The sequence below is a fragment of the Marmota monax genome, unplaced genomic scaffold (assembly GCF_021218885.2).
Source record: "Marmota monax isolate L192 unplaced genomic scaffold, Marmota_monax_Labrador192_F-V1.1 WCK01_AAM20220418_F8-fsc00017, whole genome shotgun sequence".
Classification (NCBI taxonomy): Eukaryota; Metazoa; Chordata; class Mammalia; order Rodentia; family Sciuridae; genus Marmota; species Marmota monax.
The window spans coordinates 2,728,467-2,750,441 of NW_026695241.1; the positions used below are offsets into that span (position 1 = coordinate 2,728,467).

At 54.5% G+C, this 21,975-nt stretch overlaps 1 protein-coding gene across 3 annotated transcripts; it reads right to left on the minus strand.

Moving 5' to 3' along the window:
* Window positions 1–1,809: 1,809 nt before the first annotated feature.
* Window positions 1,810–14,175, minus strand: LOC124090156 (putative serpin A13). Of its 3 annotated transcripts, none has more exons than XM_046440546.2 (5): window positions 13,793–14,174; window positions 8,079–8,668; window positions 6,738–7,008; window positions 5,869–5,989; window positions 1,810–2,624 (listed from the first exon to the last, which is right to left on the minus strand). In XM_046440546.2, the coding sequence occupies exons 2-5, from the start codon at window positions 8,632–8,634 to the stop codon at window positions 2,415–2,417; spliced, it is 1,158 nt and encodes a 385-aa protein (XP_046296502.1). In that variant the 5' UTR covers window positions 8,635–8,668; window positions 13,793–14,174; the 3' UTR covers window positions 1,810–2,414. The 3 variants fall into 3 exon arrangements, with proteins under 3 accessions (XP_046296502.1, XP_046296504.1, XP_058433765.1); XM_046440548.2 differs by lacking the exon at window positions 1,810–2,624 and adding an exon at window positions 3,147–4,061 and having other exon boundaries at window positions 13,793–14,175; XM_058577782.1 differs by lacking the exon at window positions 1,810–2,624 and adding an exon at window positions 4,071–5,775 and having other exon boundaries at window positions 13,793–14,175.
* Between the last annotated feature and the right edge of the window lie 7,800 nt (window positions 14,176–21,975).

The following is a 21,975-nucleotide window of genomic DNA, read 5'->3' on the forward strand; positions in this document are numbered from 1 at the left end:
CTTGTGGAATGAATGATGGAAGGGCCATCAAGAGAGCCTACCCATCCTGTGCTGGGATCTCTGCTGGCTCTGGCTCTTGGCCTCTCTTGGGCCGAGGAGCCGGGGCTCTGCTGCCCTGGGCTCTTGTCAGGCCTCAGTTGCTGCAGCCTCCACCCCCACAGGGTCAGCAGGAGACACCTCCGGAGGCTGGCGGGAGCTGAGGCTGAGGCAGGGGTTCTCCAGCAGCCATTCATCCTTCCTTCTCAAGAGAAGCCCTGAGGTCTGTCCTGCAGGTGGTCATCTGAGACAGACGCTCCTTCTCTCTCCTGCCTCTGCAGCGGGGTGCACCATGTGACTGGGGCATGAGCTGGGGACGTGTGTAACTTGTGGGCTGAATCATTCATGGGAATGGGTTTGTCCTTCCCCTTCTCCTGCCTGCTCCTTGCTGGTTGGAAGTTGGAGGCGCTGTGAGCCCTCTGCGAGCATGCAAGTGGAGAAGACCCCTGGGATGGCAGACCCACATGCTCCACCAGCCAGGGCTCCTGATGCCTGGGTGAACTACACGCCAGCCCACCCTGGCACGTGAGGACAAATACAAACTAGTCTAAGCCACTTTCATAGGCAGCTAACCACTGGTGCCCCTTTGGATCAGGCAGGGGATCTCCAGCTCATCGCAGTCCTCACCATAGACCCAGTTCTCCCCGCTCCTACTCACTTGTAATTCTCCAGAATCTCTCTAGAAGGTGCAGGGAGAGCAGTGGCCTGGGATAGGGAAAGACTGGCCAGGGCTGACCGGGCTCTGCTCTACTTCTCCTTAGAAACACCTGTTCTGTTTTGTTTTGCTTTTTGGGTACTGGAGATTGAACTCGGGGGCACTCGACCACAGGGCTGTATCCCCAGCCCTATTTTGTATTTTATTTAGAGACAGGGTCTCACTGAGTTGCTTAGCATCTCATTTTTGCTGAGGCTGGCTTTGAACTCGTGATCCTCCTGCCTCAGCCTCTGGGATTACAGGCGTGCCTCACCACGCCCAGCAAACATGGTAAGCACTTTGGCTTAACATCTTCTGTGGGCTTGGGGTAGAGGACCCAGATGAGGCTGGAGATCCTGGATTTCAAGTGGGCCATGCACAGACAAAGCAACTTTGCCAGGCTTTGGGGGACCAGCTCACAGTGGACCCCAGGGTTCTGTCACCCTTTTCCTGCCTGTTTGTAATACACCGGCTTAGTGTAACCTGTCTGCATGGGTCTCAATGGACTCAGTCGAGCTGGTCCTCAGTGGACTTGCTTTGCACCAGGTATGGGATTTGGTCTCTCATGTGTCTGGTCCCAGGCCTGTGTGGCTCCCTTCAGATGCGAGGGCTGAGGTGGAGGGTGATACACACCCATGGTTTGCTTAAAACCAGGAGAAATATTTAGAACACTTGTTTTCCCCCAGGACACCCATTCATAGGTGACCCTAAAGCAAGCTTTGTCTGCAGATTTCAAACAGATATTGCCAGAAACTTTGCTCAGTCCCATAAGGGGATCAAAGACCCAATGCCACTCTTCTGCCTTGCTAGTGACACAAGGTCCTCCCTTCCTGCTGTTACAGGGGCAAGAGCATTTGGGACCTGCTACTCAACATGCGGCCACCAGAGCAGAAGCCTCAGCGTCACTGAGAAATGCAGGCCCTCAGGTCCCACCCTGGCCTGTTGAAGAGAGTTTTGCTTTTTAACAAGATCCCCAGGGGGTCAGTATGTACAGTGGAGTTTGAGAATCATTAACTCATCAAAATGGATGAGAACAACACAGTCAAGGCTTTGAAATAAAATGGCCCGAATCCCAGGACTGCTGCTTGCTGCTGAGCCCTCTTGGATTTATTTCTCAGCTTCTCTAATCCTCAACTATGAAGAGGGAGAAATAATATTAGATTCAACCATAAAAAAGAGCCCTTTTTTTGTAGGTTAAAAAATTTAAAAATGGGCCAAATACAAGCCACTTTCCTATGATTGCACCTCATACTCGTTGGGTTGCTGAGAGACATTATTTTTAAATGAGATACGATCTATAAAGCAAGCGGTGCACAGAGGGAGTTCATCCATGGTCGCTGCCTGTGTGCACATGGTGGGCATGGCCTTGATTCCTCTTATTCTTTGAACCTGTGGATACTCATGAAAACCGAGCCAGTGAGCTGGACATCCGCCGCTTCTCATGAAACTTGATTCTGCAACAGAGGTCGTGGTGCGTGGGCCAGGCTTATCTTTGTGGCTGCGTGAAACTGTCCAAGGGGTCTCGCGCCCTCTCCACTGAGGCAAAATAGCTCCTATTTCACTTCCAAAGAGACCCAGTCTCAGACAACCTGATGACGTCACCGGGGTGTCTTCACGGATGACTCCGTGTCCCAGTCAGTGTCTCCTCTCTGTTGGCTCTGAGTCACCCAGCAGGTGCAGAGCTCTACCCCAGCGGGTTCACCACCTTCCCCAGGAAAAGCATGCTGCCCGTTTCTGTGTGGAAAGTCATCACCAGGAAGGGCCGGCTGAACCCAGTGGCTGGAGGGGTGGGGGGCGCACGGTCAGGGTGGGGCCTGGGAGTGAGCTGGATGCTGGTGGCGGCCGCAGCCTCTGAGCCCTCCTCCTCCAGAGTCATGGTGGCCTTATGAGTCACCTGTACAAAAAATTCTGGAATCATCACTCAACCCCAATTTTCTTTCTCTTCCTTTGCATGTCCGCATACTTGTCCATCCACCCACTTACCCCTTCACCCATCCTTGCGTCTGCCTTTTGAAAAATTCACTCATCTATCCACCTAGTACTCTTAAATACACCTGTCCATTATCATTGATCCACTGACCCATTTATTGATTCTGCAACAGAGGTTGTGGTGCGTGGGCCATATCGTGGGATTATGGTTGCAAACCATAATCCATCCACCTAACCTGTCAACTATCTGCTTAACTGTGACTTCATTCATCTACTGCTTATGTGTTCATATAGCCATCTACTCACTCATTCACTTGTCCATCATCCATCAATTATCCATCCACAATCCATCCATCCATCCACCATCCATTCCTCATCCATCCATCCATCCATCCACAATCCGTCCATCTTTCCCCCCCTCCATGCATCACCCATACACTCACCACCCATCCATCCTCCCTACATGATCCCCTCTGTTCCCGATCCACCTCTCTGCCCCTCTGTTTAAGTTTCCACTGCTGGCATCTGCATTATGCAGGTTGCAGTGTATTTTGAATATCACGCCGGCATCTACCCACCCGTTTCTCCACTCATTTCTTCCCGTGTCCATACAACGACTCTTCCACCCATCCTTTACTGATTCTTTCATTCACATTATTTTGATCATTCGTTTCCATTAATTCCATCCCTAATTCATTCATGAATAGATTCAGTAAATATTTATGGAGTATATAGGGTCCACAGTGCCAAGCACAGCAGGGGGCTATGGGCACGACTCCCCCAAGGCACTTGTTGTTTGATAGGGCAGAGAAGACATCGAAAACCAAGGGCGGGGGCTTGCCAGGGGAGACTGGTTCTGCTTCGGGTGCAAGGGTGAGGGATAAGGTCAGAGGAAGCTCCACAGAGGAGGTAGAATTTGGATTTTTGGAGATGAGTGAAGACACTTCAGGTGGTTTTTTTTTTTTTTTTTTTTTATGTTTGAAAGTCCAAGCCAAGACAGGGAGGGGGAAGCTGAGGACATCTATGGCCCCATGAGATTCCGTGGAGTGGTACGGCAGAGACAGTAGGGGACAGGGCTGGCCAGGTAGTTAGGATGAGACAAGGGAGGAAGCAGATCAGTGAGGAGGGGGCTTCATCCTGGAGTTGGCAGGAGAGTTCTGAAGAATATGCTTCCATGGAAACCAAGGAGTGCTTAGAGAGGAAAGAGGTTAAGGAGGACCAGCAAGACACTGGGCGGGGCCACGGAATGAGGGCGGGGCCACGGAATGAGGGCGGGGCCTGGCTCTAGGATCCAGCTCAGTTCTTGCAGGTGATGGGTACGGCAGTCACAGGTGAGGTCCATGACCACACATCACCCTCCCGTGAGCTGATGGGTAGAGAAGATCACAGGGGGTCTCGAGTTCTGGGTGCAAGAGAAACGGGACAGGGAGGAGCTGAACGGGAACCATCTCCCTCATTTATAGAGCCGTCACAGCCTCCTGAGGGCACTGTGGACACGCGTACAAGCCTGGACTTGGGAACTATCTGCCCAGGTCCAAATCCCAGCTCCACCTGTTCCCCCTCATCCATCGCCTTTCAGCTGCTCTGTGCTCTCACCCCTGTGTAATTTATTATCTTTTTCTAACTTAGGGGAATTCATTACATCACTCTTCTGTTAAAGCCCTCTGTGGAGTTCTGTCTCACTCTTGGGGAAATCAAAGTCTTATTGATCTTGAAGAGTTCTGTCCTCTCCACCTCCCACGGCACTTCTTCTTGTCTACTGTGTTCCAGCCTCACTGGCTTTGGATGGCGTGGTCATGCCTCAGGGCCTTTGCACATATTGAGCACTCTACCAAGAACTCCTTTCCTCCCCTTATTCAGGTCACTTTCCCATCAAGAACTCCAAGACTAGTGTTCCTTGGACAGACCCCATCCCCACCCACTTACACTGCTATATCTGTGGGTTTATTGCCACCTGACCTATTGCAGGTCTGTTTGTGTGCTCATGGTCTGTCCTGCCACTGCATCCACCTGATGCTAACTTTGCTCTGCTCACGGCTCTATCTTTGTACCCCAGCTCTGTCCAGGGCCAACCAATTCCTCACTCCACCATCACATCTCTTTTATCACCATTGCTGAGTGTGAAACTTCACCTAGCCTGAAGCTGGAGGACCCTGTGCTGCTGTGACATTGGACAAGGTGTTCCCCCTGAGACAGGGTCCAGGGTCCCAATCGCCCAGAGAGGTGATGTAGCCCAAGGCCACACAGCTAAGGTGAGACAAAGCCAGGCCTAGGCCTGCCTGGCCTCAAACCCACTGTCCCCTCTGGGGTGTGTGTGACATGCGGGTAATGGGGAGGTGCCCAGGGATGGTTGAGGAGACAAATGCAGGTCCCGGTGCTCAACGACTTGCCCGGGCCCAGATCCTGGCTGGACACTAACTAGCGTGGTCACTGGGGGTAATTCCCTTGGCCCCTCCAAGGCCCGTGTGGAGAGTCATTGCCAGGAGCAGGACTAAGAGGCAGGCCTTTGAGGGGATTAGACTGTGGGGGCTCTGATCTCACAAATGGATTAATGCCACCACGGGCGAGGGGCCGGTCACCACAGCAATGGGTTCCTGAAGGAAGGAGGATTGGGCCCATTTTCTCTCTGAGCTTTGGCTTGGACTTCCTCCTTGTTATGACACAGCCAGAAGTACTCACCAGGCGGAGCCCCTTCACCTCGGGCTCCCCAGCCTCCGGCACCATGAGGTAGTCAATTTACAGATTACCTGGTCCCTGGTAGTCTGTTACTGAAGCAGCACAGGAACTAATACACTGCAAACTCAATCTCATCTACAAAATGGGATGGCAGCACTTGCCTCATCTGTCCACTGGGGGGTGCTGATGTGGCACCTGGTTGGGGCTGGGCCTGGTGAATGTCCTTGAGAAGGGGACAGGGAGGTGTGGGGGTGAGGCTGTCACCCTCCCCCAGCCTCCAGCTCTGCCCTCTGCTTCCTCCCTGGCAGGGGGCTGGCTCTGTGGGTTTCCTTTCATTCCTTTGTGGGGCCTGGCCTGACCTGAGCCAGCTCCAGAGAGAGCCCGGCGTCTTGGCACAGGGGGTTGCAGTGGTGTGGAACGGGGGCGGCGAAGCCATGGTCCTGAAGGTTAAGGCAGATAGCATGTCACCTTGAGTGGGTCCCGCAGCTTCCAGGGATTATCAGAAGCCCCCACTGGGCCCCGTCTGGACTTACCCTAGAGATGCCCCGTCCAGGCTGCCCCGGGAGGCCTCCGCCCACAGGCACTCGTGGGAGGAGCGTCTCTAGTCTGGTGGTGCTGGAAATGGAAAATTTGGGGAAGTAGAAGTCGAGTTCTCTGTGGAGAGACAGAAATTGGTTTGCTGAGCAGATCTGGGAAGGGCCTGTGTGAGTCCCAGGGGGCCCCTTCCGCCCCAGCTCTCCACCAGCCCTGCGGCCTCTCCCTGTGGCCTCTCCCTGCCTCTGGTCTCTGCCCCACTTACCCCCTGCCAGCCGTGGGCAGGGTGAGAGCTTTCTGTGGTGCCCAGCTCCTGTGCTCAGCGTCTGCCTCGTGCCTGCATGTCCAGGGCCTGGGGCTCCAGCCCGTGCACCTGTCCACACTCCTCCCTGTTCCTGTCTCCCTCGGGCTCCCTGGACCAGCCAGGCCGCTCCTCATTCCTGGACGCCCTGTCTCACCAGGCCTCTTGGGTCCTTTTCTTTCTTAGGGACAAGGCTGGGCTGGGGCTTGCTGTGCAGGTTGCCGGACCCCAGCACGGGCAGGGTGCTACCATAGAACAGAGTGACCGTTTACATGTCCCTGTGGTTGTCACTGGCCTTCCACCTCTGAGGAAACCCGGATCCTGGGAGGGAGGCCCTTGCCCAGGGCGCTGCCTAGTCTGCAGCAGAGCCGGGACCAGAACTGGATTCCAGAGTCTTGGTCAGGGCCCATGATGGTGCTTTCAGGGAGACCAGGGACCTCACCTAGAGGTGACATTGTCTGGGCCAGGTGTGACCAGGCCCAGGAGTGGCAGGGCCGTGGGGTGTGACAGCGCCCTGGGGTCTGGGCAGGGAGGTGAGGCCCTGCCTCCGGCCTGCTGGGAGCCCACCTGGTCCTGAGCAGACTGTCCCACTTGATCAGCGTCTCGGGCAGCAGCGCCTCCTCCACCTGCCCCAGCTTGCCCCTGTTGGGGAAGACGAAGAAGGTGGTGGCGTTCCCCGCGTGGTCCATCTGCAGCACGGTGCACTGCAGCTCGGGGTCGTGGAGGAAGCGGTGGCTGGCCTTCTGCTTCACCATGGGGACCTGCACAGCCCTGCGCTCGTCCAGGAAGAACGCCTTCAGGCTGGTGGCCCCGGGGTCGAAGGGCTGTGCCCACTCAGCTGAGGGGGAGGGAAAAGCCACATTGTCCTTGCAGAGAACAGAGGAGGGCCCGGGGTCACCTGTGGCAGCTGGGGTGGGGCTGAGGCACTGAGTCCTGGATGCAGAGCCCCCCCTGCTCCACGACCCGCTCCTGACCTGGCCCTTATTACCCAGGTGACCCCAGGGGGCCGAGCCCTCGTCCTGTGTGAGCTTCTCTCTTTCTGTTTTTACAATAATTTAGTAGTGTTACAATTGCAAAGGTACTACCACCCTGCTACACCTGGGATTTTGAATGTCCCCCAAGGCCCGTGTGTGGAAGGCTTGTCCCCAAGGTGGTTCAGAGGGACGTGGTGAAAATGTTAAGGGGTGGGGCCTGGTTGCAGGTCTGCAGGTCATGGGGGGACTGTGGGACCCCAGGCTCTTTCTCGTCCTCTCTTTTGCTTCCTGGCTGTGGAGTGAGCAGCTGTGCTCTGTCAGGTGAGGGGCCCTGGTGCGCTGCCTGAGCTCGGGCCCAAAGCAATGGGCTGAAACCTCCCATCAGTCGGGACTGGCTAGTGAGGGACACCGACCCCCTCTGGTGGGAGTGCAGGCCTCTTTGCTCTTTTGGAAAAAAATAAAGGACCCTCTGCTTCAGGACTCTCTTGGTGAACCCACATTTCCTGGGACCTTCCAGAGGAGGGGGACCCATGCCCTGTAATTCAGCGGTGGCTCATGGGGCTGCGCACAGGGAAGACCCCAGCCCCCTGCAGCAGAGTCCCCTGTGGAGGAAGGGGGTCTGGTTCTCTGGGGACTTGCCCACCCACTGAGTCAGAATCCCTAGGGATGAGCTCTCCAGGGAGCTCTTAAGCACATTAAAGGTTTGGAGATTCTTCTTTGAAAACAATCTCAACAATTAACATTAAGAAGTGGTGGGGAGCCCCATCACTGCAGGTAACAGGCAGAAGCATCCAGGGTTCAGTGGACAGACGCTGAGTGCCTTCTATCCAAAAGTCGAGGGAGGCTGAGGAAGCTTCTATTGGTTGTGAGGAGCAGGACGAGGGCATGACCAGAGCCGGGGGCCCAGAAGGACTTGCCTGGGAGGCGCACTTACCTCTGAGAGCCACGTGATTCACCAGAACCTCAGCACCTTCCTCCCGGAGGTCCTCCACCCAGGCCCCAAGTCTCCCCTGGGTCTGCTCCTCCACATACTCCTTGATGTGTTTCTGGGTGGCTCCGGGGTCCAGGCTGCGGAAGCTTCTCTGGCCTGTGGTCAGGAGCAGGTGGGACCCCCGCGTGGGGAGCCTAAGCAGCAGATCCTGGAAGCCCTCCTGGATCTCGGCCTCGGACGTCACGGTGAGGTTGAACCCCAAGCCCTCCAGGAGCTGGGTCCTGCTGGCCGCCGGGGCCCCGAGGGAAACTGTGGCCAAGGCCAGGGAGATGCTCGCCGGGGAGAAGAGGATGTTCTCTCCAGGGGCGCCCAGCGCCAGCCGTCTGTACAGGCCGAAGGCAAAGTCGATGTTGCTCACGGAGATTCTGTGGCAGGGCAGGGCCGGCCTGGAAGGGCTGTCTTTGGGGCCAGGGTTCGCGAGCTCAGAGTCTCCTTGGGCCAGAAGAGGAGTTGCAGCCATGAGCACAGTGACCAGCGGCCACCACCCTGAGGCCTCCATCCTCTAGGGCCCTTGGTCTGAAAGTGGAGGCGACCTGCAAGACAGCAACGAGCACCTCAGTGACGGCAGAACCCGCCACCTCTGCCACCTCTGCTCTGTGCCAGGCGTCCTCGGCCCAGTGGGGGAGACCTTGTCTTTACACCCCCATTTGAGAGATAAGAAGACACATTTAGAAGGGTTAGGAAACTTGCTCAAGGTCCAGCAGCCGGTGGGCGGTGGAGCCAGGACTTGAACCCAGCCTGGGGTGGCGCTGGTGGGTGAAGTCTGCACCTGGCCATCGTCTGTCTGCACAAAGCACCCACACCTGCGCCCGCAGGGAGCCCGGGCTGCAGTGCACTGGGGACACTTAGGGCCTCTAGGGGCACTCCTGCCTCCTCCAGGCCCGTCCCTGGGCTGGGGAGCGGCCATGGGTCTCCGCCACAGCTGAGCCCTTCTCTCGTCCTTCCTGTGGCCTGGGAGCCCCCCACAACCTCTCCTGCCTCCTCCTGCTCAGGCTCATCTGATAACTCTGAGCCTCCCCCAGTGGACCCTTCTTTGAATCCTGGTTCCACCCAATACCAGATCTGTGCCTTGGGGGATCCACTTAGCTCAAATCCCAGACCTGATTCTCACTCCTGGTCTTGGACTTGCAGAGAGTCCGTGAAGAGGAAGGTGAGGAGGGGAGGTGAGGAGGGGAGGTGAGGAGATGAGGAGGGGAGGTGAGGAGAGGAGGTGAGGAGGGGAGGAGGGGAGGGGAGGAGGGGAGGGGAGGAGGGGAGGTGAGGAGGTGAGGAGGGGAGGTGAGGAGGGGAGGGGGGGAGGGGGGGGGAGGAGGGGAGGGGAGGAGGGGAGGAGGGGAGGGGAGGTGAGGAGGGGAGGTGAGGAGGGGAGGTGAGGAGATGAGGAGGAGAGGTGAGGTGAGGAGGGGAGGGGAGGAGATGAGGAGGAGAGGTGAGGAGGGGAAGTGAGGAGGGGAGGTGAGGAGATGAGGAGGAGAGGTGAGGAGAGGAGGTGAGGAGGGGAGGGGAGGAGAGGAGGAGGGGGGGGAGGAGGGGAGGTGAGGAGGGGAGGTGAGGAGATGAGGAGGAGAGGTGAGGAGAGGAGGGGAGGAGGGGAGGGGAGGAGATGAGGAGGAGAGGTGAGGAGGGGAGGGAGGAGGGGAGGGAGGAGAGGAGGAGGAGAGGTGAGGAGAGGAGGGAGGAGGGGAGGGGAGGAGATGAGGAGGGGAGGTGAGGAGGGGAGGTGAGGAGGGGAGGAGGAGGGGAGGTGAGGAGGTGAGGAGGAGAGGGAGGAGAGGAGTAGGGGAGGGAGGGGGGGAGGGAGGAGGGGAGGTGAGGAGGGGAGGGGAGGAGGGGAGGGGAGGAGATGAGGAGGAGAGGTGAGGAGGGGAGGTGAGGAGGGGAGGTGAGGAGGGGAGGAGGAGAGGGGAGGAGGGGAGGGGAGGAGGGGAGGGGGGGAGGGGAGGGGAGGAGGGGAGGGGAGGAGGAGAGGAGGGGAGGGGAGGAGGGGAGGGGGGGAGGGGAGGGAGGAGAGAGGAGGGGAGGGAGGAGGGGAGGGGAGGAGGGAGGGGGAGGAGAGAGGAGGGGAGGTGAGGAGGAGAGGGAGGAGGGGAGGGGAGGAGAGAGGAGGGGAGGGAGGAGGGGAGGGAGGAGGGAGGGGAGGAGATGAGGAGGGGAGGTGAGGAGGAGAGGTGAGGAGGGGAGGGGAGGAGATAAGGAGGAGAGGTGAGGAGGGGAGGGGAGGAGGTGAGGGGAGGAGATGAGGAGGGGAGGTGAGGAGGGGAGGGGAGGAGGTGAGGGGAGGAGATGAGGAGGGGAGGTGAGGAGGGGAGGGGAGGAGGTGAGGGGAGGGGAGGAGGGGAGGTGAGGAGGGGAGGTGAGGAGAGGAGGGGAGGAGGAGGAGGGGAGGGAGGAGGGGAGGAGGTGAGGGGAGGAGAGGAGGAGGGGAGGGAGGAGGGGAGGGAGAGAGGAGGGGAGGAGGGAGGAGGGGAGGGGGGGGGGGGAGGGGAGGGGGGGAGGAGGGGAGGTGAGGAGGGGAGGTGAGGAGGTGAGGGGAGGAGATGAGGAGGGGAGGTGAGGAGGGGAGGGGAGGAGGGGAGGGGAGGAGGTGAGGAGGGGAGGTGGGGAGGGGAGGGAGGAGGGAGGGGAGGAGAGAGGAGGGGAGGGAGGAGGGGAGGGAGGGGGAGGGGAGGGAGAGGAGGGGAGGTGAGGAGGAGAGGGAGGAGAGGAGGGGAGGGAGGAGGGGAGGGAGGAGGGGAGGGGAGGAGAGGGAGGGGAGGGAGGAGGGGAGGGGAGGAGGTGAGGGGAGGAGAGAGGGGAGAGGGAGGAGGGGAGGGAGGAGGGGAGGGAGGAGGGGAGGGGAGGAGGGAGGGGAGGAGATAGGAGGGGAGGGAGGAGGGGAGGGAGGAGGGAGGGGAGGAGAGAGGAGGGGGAGGGAGGAGGGAGGGGAGGAGAGGAGGAGGGGAGGGGAGGAGGGGAGGGGAGGAGGAGGGAGGGGAGGGAGGAGGGGAGGGGAGGAGGGAGGGGAGGAGAGGAGGGGAGGGGAGGAGGGGAGGGAGGAGGGGAGGGAGGAGAGAGGAGGAGAGGGAGGAGGGGAGGGAGGAGGGAGGGGAGGAGAGAGGAGGGGAGGGAGGAGGGGAGGGGAGGGGGAGGGGAGGAGAGGGAGGAGGGGAGGGAGGAGGGGAGGGAGGAGAGGAGGGAGGAGGGAGGAGGGGAGGGGAGGAGGGGAGGGGAGGAGGGGAGGGGAGGAGATGAGGAGGGGAGGTGAGGAGGGGAGGAGGGGAGGGGAGGAGAGGAGGAGGGGAGGGGAGGAGGGGAGGCGAGGAGGGGAGGGGAGGAGAGGAGGAGGGGAGGGGAGGAGGGGAGGGGAGGAGAGGAGGGAGGAGGGAGGAGGGGAGGGAGGAGGGGAGGGGAGGAGAGAGGAGGGGAGGGAGGAGGGGAGGGAGGAGGGAGGGGAGGAGAGGGGAGGGGAGGTGAGGAGGGGAGGGGAGGAGGGGAGGGGAGGAGAGGAGGAGGGGAGGGAGGAGGGGAGGGAGGAGGGAGGGGAGGAGAGAGGGAGGGGAGGGAGGAGGGGAGGGAGGAGGGGAGGGGAGGAGGGAGGGGAGGAGTGAGAGGGGAGGGAGGAGGGGAGGGGAGAGGGAGGGAGGAGGTGAGGAGGGGAGGGAGGAGGGGAGGGGAGGAGAGGAGGAGGGGAGGGAGGAGGGGAGGTGAGGAGGGGAGGGAGGGGAGAGGAGGGGAGGGAGGAGGGGAGGGGAGAGGGGAGGGGAGGGAGAGGAGGAGGGGAGGGAGGAGGGGAGGTGAGGAGGGGAGGGGAGGAGGGGAGGAGAGGAGATGAGGAGGGGAGGTGAGGAGGGGAGGAGGTGAGGGGAGGAGATGAGGAGGAGAGATGAGGAGAGGAGATGAGGAGGGGAGGGGAGGAGGGGAGGAGAGGAGAGGAGGAGGGGAGGGGAGGAGGGGAGGGGAGGAGAGGAGGAGGGGAGGAGAGGAGGGGAGGGGAGGAGGTGAGGGGGGGGGAGAGGAGGGGAGGAGAGGAGGGGAGGGGAGGAGGGAGGGGAGGAGAGGAGGAGGGGAGGGAGGGAGGGGAGGGAGGAGAGGAGGTGAGGAGGGAGGAGGGGAGGGAGGAGGGGAGGTGAGGAGGGAGGGGAGGAGAGGAGGAGGAGAGGGAGGAGGGAGAGGAGGGAGGAGAGGAGGAGGGGAGGGAGGAGGGGAGGGGAGGAGGTGAGGAGAGGAGATGAGGAGGGGAGGAGATGAGGAGGGGAGGTGAGGAGGAGAGGTGAGGAGAGTAGGTGAGGAGGTGAGGAGGGGAGGTGAGGAGGGGAGGAGGGGAGGGGAGGAGGGGAGGAGAGGAGGAGAGGGGAGGAGGTGAGGTGAGGAGGGGAGGAGAGGAGGAGGGGAGGGAGGAGGGGAGGGGAGGAGGGAGGAGAGGAGAGAGGAGGAGAGGGAGGAGGGGAGGGAGGAGGAGAGGGGAGGAGGGAGGGGAGGAGGGAGGGGAGGAGAGGAGGAGGAGAGGTGAGGAGGGGAGAGGAGGAGGGGAGGGAGGAGGGAGGGGAGGAGAGAGGAGGGGAGGGAGGAGGGGAGGGGAGGAGGGGAGGGGAGGAGAGGGAGGAGGGGAGGGAGAGGGGAGGGGAGGAGGGAGGGGAGGAGATGAGGAGGGGGAGGGGAGGGAGGGGAGGAGGGGAGGGGAGGAGGGGAGGAGAGGAGGAGAGGGAGGAGGAGAGGGAGGAGGGGGAGGAGGGGAGGGGGAGGAGGAGGGGAGGGAGGAGGGAGGGAGGAGGGGAGGGGAGGAGGGGAGGGAGGAGGGGAGGGGAGGGAGGAGGGGAGGGAGGAGGGGAGGGGAGGAGGGAGGAGAGGGAGGGGGGGGAGGGAGGAGGGGAGGGGAGGAGGGGAGGAGAGGAGAGGAGGAGGGGAGGTGAGGAGGGGAGGAGGTGAGGGGAGGAGAGGAGGAGGGGAGGTGAGGAGGGGAGGTGAGGAGGGGAGGGGAGGAAATGAGGAGGAGCGGGGAGGAGGGGAGGTGAGGGGAGGAGATGAGGAGGGGAGGTGAGGGGAGGAGATGAGGAGAGGAGGTGAGGAGGGGAGGTGAGGAGGTGAGTTGAGGAGGTGAGGGGAGGAGATGAGGAGGGGAGGGGAGGAGGGGATGTGAGGAGGATAGGTGAGGAGGGGAGGTGAGGAGGTGAGGGGAGGAGATGAGGAGGGGAGGGGAGGAGGGGAGAGGAGGAGGGGAGTTGCCTGGAGGAACCAGAGGAGAGGGGTGGCCTCAGTGACTTTCGTTAATTACTTTGCCCCTTGGGACGTTGACTTCTGCTCTGTGGGATGGTGCTGAGAACCGTCTTGTCACAGGGCTGTAGGAGCACAAAGGGACCTAGGAGGTGACACATGCTATTGTCCAAAGGGACCTGAGGCCCTGGTGGAGCCTGGAATCTATTTTAGTAAGGGCCTGGATGGCCTTTCCTCCCCTAAGGAGCCACCGTGGTCCTGTGAATGGTAAATCGGAACATGCTCCTCTACTCTGAATGTCCCCTGCCCTTCACATTGGGACAAATCCTATGCCTCTCATCCCACCACTTGGAGAGGAAGCCCTACCTGTCAGGCTCTTACCGGCCTCCCAACCTCACCTCTAATTGTCCTTCCCCTCCCTCCCTTGGCTCCAGCTGCTGCAGCCTTCTTGCAATTCTAGAACTTACCAGGCTTATCGCTGCCGCTGCCTCGGGTCCTTTGCACTTGCTGTCAGCTGTCTGGAACGGCTGTTCTCCAGTTCCTTCCACAGCTGGATTGCTTGTTTCATCCCTCCTCAGAGGCCACCTTTTGCTGGCCTTGTTTATCCTGTGTCCTGCTGCAATGACATGGTGTATTTATCTGGCTCCCCACTGGAAGCCCCCTGAGGGCAGACACTCTGTCTCAGGCACTGCTCAATTCCCGGTGCTCAGCAGGGTGTGTGCTTAGCAGAGGGATCGTGGTCTACCCTCTGCAAAACCCCATTCTCTGGCTTCGGCCTTCCCTGGCCCTCTGGGACCTCTCCCCCAGCACCAGGCCATTCCCAGCTCCCCTTGCGACAGTCCACTTGGCCCCTCTTGGCCCCTCTGGATTTGGGTAAATAATTGACAGAATCGATCCTCGTCACGTTCCCTTGCTCTGCCATCCATTTTCCGTGTGACCTTGGGCAGCCTTGGACCTCAGTGAATTTGAGGTCCCCCTCTGTATAGGGAAGGGTCAGCTGGCACACAGCCTCTAGGAAAGGCTCCTCTGTCTGCGAAGGTTTGTTCTGTATCGTTTATTTCTTGACAGAACCAGCCAGTCTGCTCTTGTCCGCCCGGTGTGAGAAGGCTGTGAAAAATACCTGTGAGAACAACCCAGAGGAAGAGAGTTTATTTTGGCTCACGGCTGCACGAGGCTCAGCTCATGGTGGGCTGGCTTCATCGCTTAGCACCGAGGTGAGGCAGCATGTCACTGAGGAAGGGCCTGGGAGAGGACAGCTGCTCAGCTCACAGCAGCTGGGAAACAGAGATAGAGACAGACAGAGAGACAGACAGAGACAGAGGAGGGACTAGGGAAGGTAAAACCTGCCAGGAGACGTCCCCAGTCACCCACTTCCTCCAACGAGACCCACTTCCTACAGTGCACATCATCTCTCAATAATCCACTCTAATTCAGCAAGTGGATTAATCCACTGACGAGGTCAGAGCCCTCAAGACCCAAAGCCCCGTCTCTGGACATTGCCGCACTAGGGACCAAGTCTGCCGCACATGAGCCTTTGGGGTCATGTCATAGACAGACCCTAATGGTCTATTTGCTGCTTGACGAGCCTCTTGGTGGCTTTGGTGAGACACTGGTGCTTGCAGCCCCCAAATTCCTTCACTCACTCGAGTCTGCCATGGGCCAGGACTAGAGCTATATTCTGGGGGCAAGAGGGGTGACACACACCTGCTCACTCTGTGGGCTCAGGCCCAGGGGACAGGGGCACAGAGACAGAGGCAGAGCAGCGTGCTCTGTGTGCAGGGCTGGTGACAAGCCCATCTAGTGTCCTGACAGCTTGTGGAGTCAGTCATCCTTGCTGTGCCTGGGCTCCCCTGGGTTGTGCGGAGCATGACCTTATCTGGACTCTGTTGCTCACTTGCCTTGACGTCCACACCCACGTCTGTCCAACACCTTCCTTCTCTCTTCCCTCTGTTCCCAGGAGGAGAACGTGCAGGGGTCTGTCACGAGATTCATTCATTCCTTGGCAACGCAAAGCCTCCTGCTTGCTGAGCTGGGGAGGAAGACACCATCCTGCCCTCGAGGATCAGACAAGCTTTTTATTATGCAAAATTTCAAAAGTGTACAAAAATGGAAAGAGTAGCAAATAAGCCCCTGTATTTCCATCAGCAGATTCAGTTATTTTCAACAAAGATCAATACCATTTTGGGGTACCTCCTGATGTTCCCCCTGTGAAATGCTTTAAAGCAAATCCTACATATCATTTCATGGTCACAGATTTAGAACATCAGAACCTGATAGCCTTATCACACCTCAAAAGCAATAATCCCTTAATATCACAAATATCAAGTCATCGTTTCCCTAATACACAAGGCCTTCTCTCTCTCAATCTCTTTGTCTCTCTTCTCTCTATTTGTGGTAAAATTCACATAAACAAAGTTACCCTTCTAAAGGGGTCAGTTTGGAGGCATTTAGCACACTCACAATGTCGTGCAAACACCACCTCTATCTGGTTCCATCACCCCTGAGGACTTCACTTCTTTTTATGGCGTAAGATATCAGTGGGTAGCCATTCTGTTTGTCTGTTCATTTGTGGGTGGACACTGGAGTTGGTCCTGCTTTGGGGCCGTTGTGAAGAACACTGCAGTGGACATAGGCTACATGTGTCTATTCAAGTCCCCGCTGTCTGTGCCTCTGGGTCCATTTTGCTTTTGGAGCAAACAGAGACTGTTTCCCCTGGACACGGCGTCATGATCTTACATTCCCACTGACTGTGGGGGGGTTCCAATTTCTCCATATCCTTAATGACACTTGCTATTTTCCTTTTTAAATTGATTGGTAGATTGTGGTACTAGGGATAGAAGCCAGGGGCTTATATATACTAGGCAACTTTTTACAACATTAAGGGTGTCCTGCTGGATGTCATGTGGGTGCTCACTGGGGTCTGGGTTTGCATTTCCCTAATGACCAACGATGGTAGCATCCATTTAGGTGCTTGTTAGTTTGCTCATCTTCTTTGGAAACATTGTATTCAAATGCGTTTCTTTTCTGTTTTTGATTGGACTGTGTGTTATTTTATTATTGAGTTGGAAGAGTTCTCCAGATGTTGAAGTATGATCTCCTTATCATATCAAGGATTGGCAGATGTCTCTACCCATTCTGTAGGTTGACTTTGGACTCTCTTGAGAATGTCTTTTGAGGCACCAGAGTTTTTAATTTTGATAAAGTCCAGTTACCTGTATTTTTCTTTTCTTGCTTGTGCTTTTGGTGTCAGATGTAAGAATCTGTTGCAAATAAAAAACCTTGAAGACTTGCCCCTGTGTTTACTTTGAAGAGTCTGATAACCTTAGCTCTTAAAATTTAGGTCTTTGGTCCATTTCATATATGGTGGAGGTTAGAGGTCCCTCCTGACATCTCCTGTTTACTAAGGAATACAGCACAGGACATTTTTTTTCTTTTGGTATCATATTAGTAATATATTTTATTATTATTATTTTTATTTGTTCTACTTAGTTGTCCATGACAGCAGAATGTATTTCAATTCATCGTACACAAATGGAGCGCAACATTTCAATTCTCTGGTTATACACAGTGTAGAGACGCACCATTTGTGCAATCACACATGTAGCTATGGTAATGATGTCCATCTCATTCCACCATCTTTTGTACCCCCATGACCCCTCAGCACATGACTTTTAATTGAAAACTTTCTTATTTGCACTTGTTAGTACTCTCAATGCTGTTTGAGAGGTGACACCTTGACACTTTGATTCACCATATATTCTCAATAAGATGGCAATGATCAGCACATAGAATATAATCAATATTTAGTGAATAAGTGAATGAATGAGTTGCTATGATTTTTGGTATAGGGTATGGTTACTGATATCATTGGGTTTAGATCTTCCAATATGTTTGTTTTCTATTTTGTCTATCTGCATTTCATTTTTTTTTCAAGTCTATTAACTTCTGTTTTGGGTTATTTGAGTTGTTTTCACATTTCCATTTTATCTCAATTTCTGACTCATTTATACTTTGGTCTTATATTTTTTTCAGTAGTTTCTTGAAGCCCTACAACATAAATTTTTGATTTATTATGGTGTGCTTTCAAATAACATTTTATCTCTTCAAGATATGTGTAAGAGCCTTTTATGAATGAACTTGCTTTTTTCTCCCTCTGGCCTTTATGCTACTGTTATTATTCTTTTATTTTGGAATATGAAATAAAATCCTCAACACAATTATTTTTTCTGTAAGCACTCAATCATCTTTCCAAGAGACTATAAATGAGGAAGATTCTACCTATTTGCCACCGTTTATTCTCAGGTTCCTATACCAATTTCCATCCGGCTCATTTTTCTTCCTTCAAAGCATTGGCTTTAACATTTGTTGGGGGGTGGTTAGGGGAGTCTGCTGGTAATAAATTTTCAAATCTTTTATTTGTCTGGACATATTTTTATTTCCCTTCAGTTCTGAAGAAAATCTTTTCTGAATATACAATTTGCTTTGATCTTTAATTCTTTTAGTAGCTTAACCAGGCGAGTCCATGACCTTCCATCTGCGTAGTCTCTTATTGGGAGTTCAATGTCATTCTTTTAATTTTTTTCCCCTCTGTGCACACTCTGTCTTTTCCTCTGATTTTAAGATTTCCTCTTTATCACTGACTTCCAGTGTTATGATTTTGATGAGCCTTTGTGTATTTTTTATGTTTACTATGAGTTTGTTGAGCTTAGCATTTTTTGAATCTTTGAGATTAGCATTTTTTTTTAAAAAAAAATCACATCAAAAAATTTCAACCATAATTTCATTCAATGTTTCCTGTCCCTAATCTTTTCTTCTAGAACTGTAACTATTTGTTTGTAAGACCGCCTGGAATTTTCCAACAGGCCCCTGATTTCCCAGCCTTCTCTCACTTCAGCCTTTTTGTTCTCTGTTCTTTATTTTTATAATTTCTCTTGCTATGTATTTAAAATAACTGATCTTTTTATTTTCACTCTCTAATCTGCTGTTCATATTTTAAAAAAATAATTTCAGATATTGTACTTTTTAATCTCTAAAAGTTCCATTTGGACTTTTTTCCAAATATCTTTTCAATCATAGCCATTTCCTCATATTTTATTGAACATGTAGGCCATATAATTAGAGTTAGTTTAAGTTTTTTTTTTTTTTTGTACTGGGGATTGAACTCAGGACTTTGTGCATGCAGGACAAGCATTCTACCACCAAGCTACATCCCCAGACCTATTTTAAGGTTTTTATCTTCTAATATTTCCATGTCTGTCCTGAGTCTGTTTCTATTGATTGATTCTTTTCTTGTGGTGAAAGGTCATTCCTGTTTTGATGCTGCCTGCTGATTTATGAATTTCACATTGTCGGGTATTATATTTTGTTCTATTTCTTTAGATAGTGCTGGAATGATTTCCATCTTGCTTTTAAGATTTTTAAAGACAGATTAAGAGTGGCCTTTGGTGTGGACTTATCCAGCACTACTTTTAATTCTGTTGGCTCTACCCAAGACTCTCATTTTTCCACTCTGGCTGCTGGCAGATAGGAAGCATCACCAATCATGTTACTCTGTAGTGGTTCCTCACCTCATCTCAGGTAGGTTTCCTAGGCGCACACAGAGTAGTGCCCAGCCTGAGGCCTGAGCTGGCCCTCTGCAGATCTCTGGAGCATGCTGTCAGCATCTGCATCTTTGGTATTCTACCTCACAGACGCTAACCACCTTGGCCTCTTCATGTTCTGAGATCTATTTCTTCAGCCCAAGGAGGCAGACTTTCTTTGGGTTTCCTCTTCCTGACCTAAGGCCTAAAACTTCCTCCAGGCCATCAGAGAGGCAACAGTAGAGTCCACGTTGTGTGTTGGCTTCTCTCTGTAGGACAGTCGCCCAAAGCCTATTACTCAATATTTTAACATCATTGCCTCACATATATTGTCCAGCTTTCTGATTGTTTCAGGAGAATTTGTCCAGTAATTATTATTCCATTATAGCTAGCAGGAGGATTTTTTAAAAATTACTAATTATTTTTATAATTTGTTGGTGATCTTTCAATAATCCATTAAAATTTTCTTCATTGAAGTTTGGAGAGTATGTTCTGTTAACAATTTTATGAAGTTTTTAAGGTTTTGTTGCAGTTGTAAGGTTTTGTTTTTGTTGTTAATAAATAATTTTAAAAAGGTACTATGGACATATAAGATGCATATTTTCTTTTGCAGACCTGGGGATGAAACCCAGGGTTTGGAGAATACCATGCAAGCATTCTGCCACGGAGCTATATCCCCAGCCCTTTTCATTGTTATTTTGAGACAGAGACTTGCTAAATGACCCAGACTGGCCTCAAACTTGAGATTCTCCTGCCTCAGCCACCGGAGTAACTCAGATTACAGGAATGTGCCACCATGTTCCATGACTTCCACATGTTTATAGAGTCCCACACACAGAATGTGGGAGATCAGGGGGCACAAGGCATCTCCAAGGTCACTCACCACTGCAGGATTCATTGGACTTAGAGTCCTGAGGCCCCAAGTCTTCTTTGCTGGACCTGATCTCTCTGCAGAAAGTTCTAGGTTTACTGAGGTTGAAGTGATGGCATTAAGACCACCAGGAAAACCTGTGGATCAACTGGGTTTGTTGAACTTACTGAGCAAGGAACAGCACCACTGCTGTGGTTGGAATATATCCCCCTAGATTCATATGTTGGAGACTTAATCCCCAAATTCATAGGTTAATGGTACTTGGAGATGGAGCCTTGGCAAGGTAATTAGGATTAAATGAGGTCATGGAGGTCCCACATGACATCAGTGGCTTTATTAGAAGAGAAGAGAGACTAATCTAGTGCCCTTGCCCTGTCCTGCCAAGCGACACCCTCTACCATGTTATGATGCAGCAAGAAGGTCCCCACCAGCTGCTGATGTCATGGTCTTGGACTTCCCAGCCTCCAGAACTGTGTGCTCCCTAAGCCTCTATTCTTTATAAATTATCCAATTGCGCAGTACTCATTATGGAAATAGAAAGTGGACCAAGAACCCAGCTTGACAGCATCTCTGAAACGTCTTAAGAGGGTTTTTTTGGGGGAAGTCCCCATAGAGTCCACTGGGCTAGAGCCAGTCTGTGGATTTCCTGCATAGCTTTGCATCCCAGCCTGAATTCCTGTCTTGGTTCCCAGACCACTTTCTTGTTCAGCATCTGGAGTAACTTTTCCAAGGCACAAATCTGCTCACACAAACTCTGTTCAGATGCCTTCAAAGCTCCTCCTGACTCTCAGGACCCATCCCAGAACCTCACCAGGATCCTGGTCCTCTGCCGTCCGGTGCCTGTCATGGTCCCTTTCTCCCCGCAGCCTCGCTGTTCTGTGCTCCAGAGCCACCCACCTTCTTCAGATTCTTTGAAATGCCACCATTGCTTTCTCCAGCCAGTGACGTCCCCTTTTAGGATCACCTAACCACCTCTAGTCCTCCTCTGATCTCAGCACAGAAGTCTCTTCCTCTAGGAAGCCCTCCCTGACTCTCAGGCTGAGTTTGGTGCTCTCCTCGAGGCCAGGCCTACTGTTTTCATCCATTTCCCCTTCAGGTTTGAAGGCCCGTGAGGGCCAGAGCCGTGAACATCTCTGGGAGCACTCACAGCTTGGCTCTGGAGATGTTCCTAAAGTCTCCTGTGTGGAAGGCTTGGTCCCCAGTGCAGCCAGCTTCAGAGGGGGGGGGGTGCTTTGGAAAGTGGTTGGATCATGGAGGATCTGATCTCACCTGTAGATTAATAATTTGGAAGCATTATTTGGAACTGTAGCAGGTGGAACCTGGTTGGAGGAAGTAGGTCACTCGGGGTGACCTACTTCATGTTCCTGGCCCCTTCCCCTCTCTCAACTCATGCACCTGCCATGAGTTGAGCGGCTTTCTTTCACCACACCCTCTGTCATGATGTTCTGCTTCATCTGAGACCCAGAGCAATGGGTCCAGCCGACCGTGGCCTGAAACATCTGAAACTGTGAGCCAGAACAAACCTCTCCTTCTTTGATTGGTTTATGTCAGGCATTTTGGTCAGTTTTATGAAACACTAACACAGAATCACTAGGTGGCTGAGGGTGCTCCTCTGGTGTCAGGTGGCCCTCACCAATACCTTCGATGGTGAGTGCGGTGCCGTTGTGTGGTCGTCACACCACATCCTCTGTGGTTGGTCCCCAGCCCCGCATTCTGGTTGCTGAGGGGAACCCCCCTGTCAGGTGAGCTCTTGGAACTGGGGAGGCAGTTGAAGCGCTCAGCCTGGGAACCCAGAACATAACTGTTCTCCCCTCATGGGGGATGCTGGGGTGCAGAAGGGGGAGATCCCACAAGAAGACCCCTCTCAATTGCAGGAGCAAAGGGTCAGTGGCTGTCCCAGATGTGGAGAGGACCAGGAGTCCCTACAAGAGGCAGTAGGTGGGCAGAAACTGGGCCTTGGGACCAGGTGACTCTGGAGGCTAGAATGGGAGAAGGGCAGCAGGGTCTCCACTTTGCCCTGGTCTGAGGTCCCGGTGACCTTGGTCACAAGCTTGTGTGGTTTGGCCAATCTGCTAAAGATGAAGGAAGCAGCCCAGACCCTGGGGTGGGATGACACTGTGTGAGAGGCCAGGGGGCTCGACTCTGGGACATAGGCAGAGCAGGGATTCAGATGGTCGCAGAGAAGGACACAAGGAAAGAG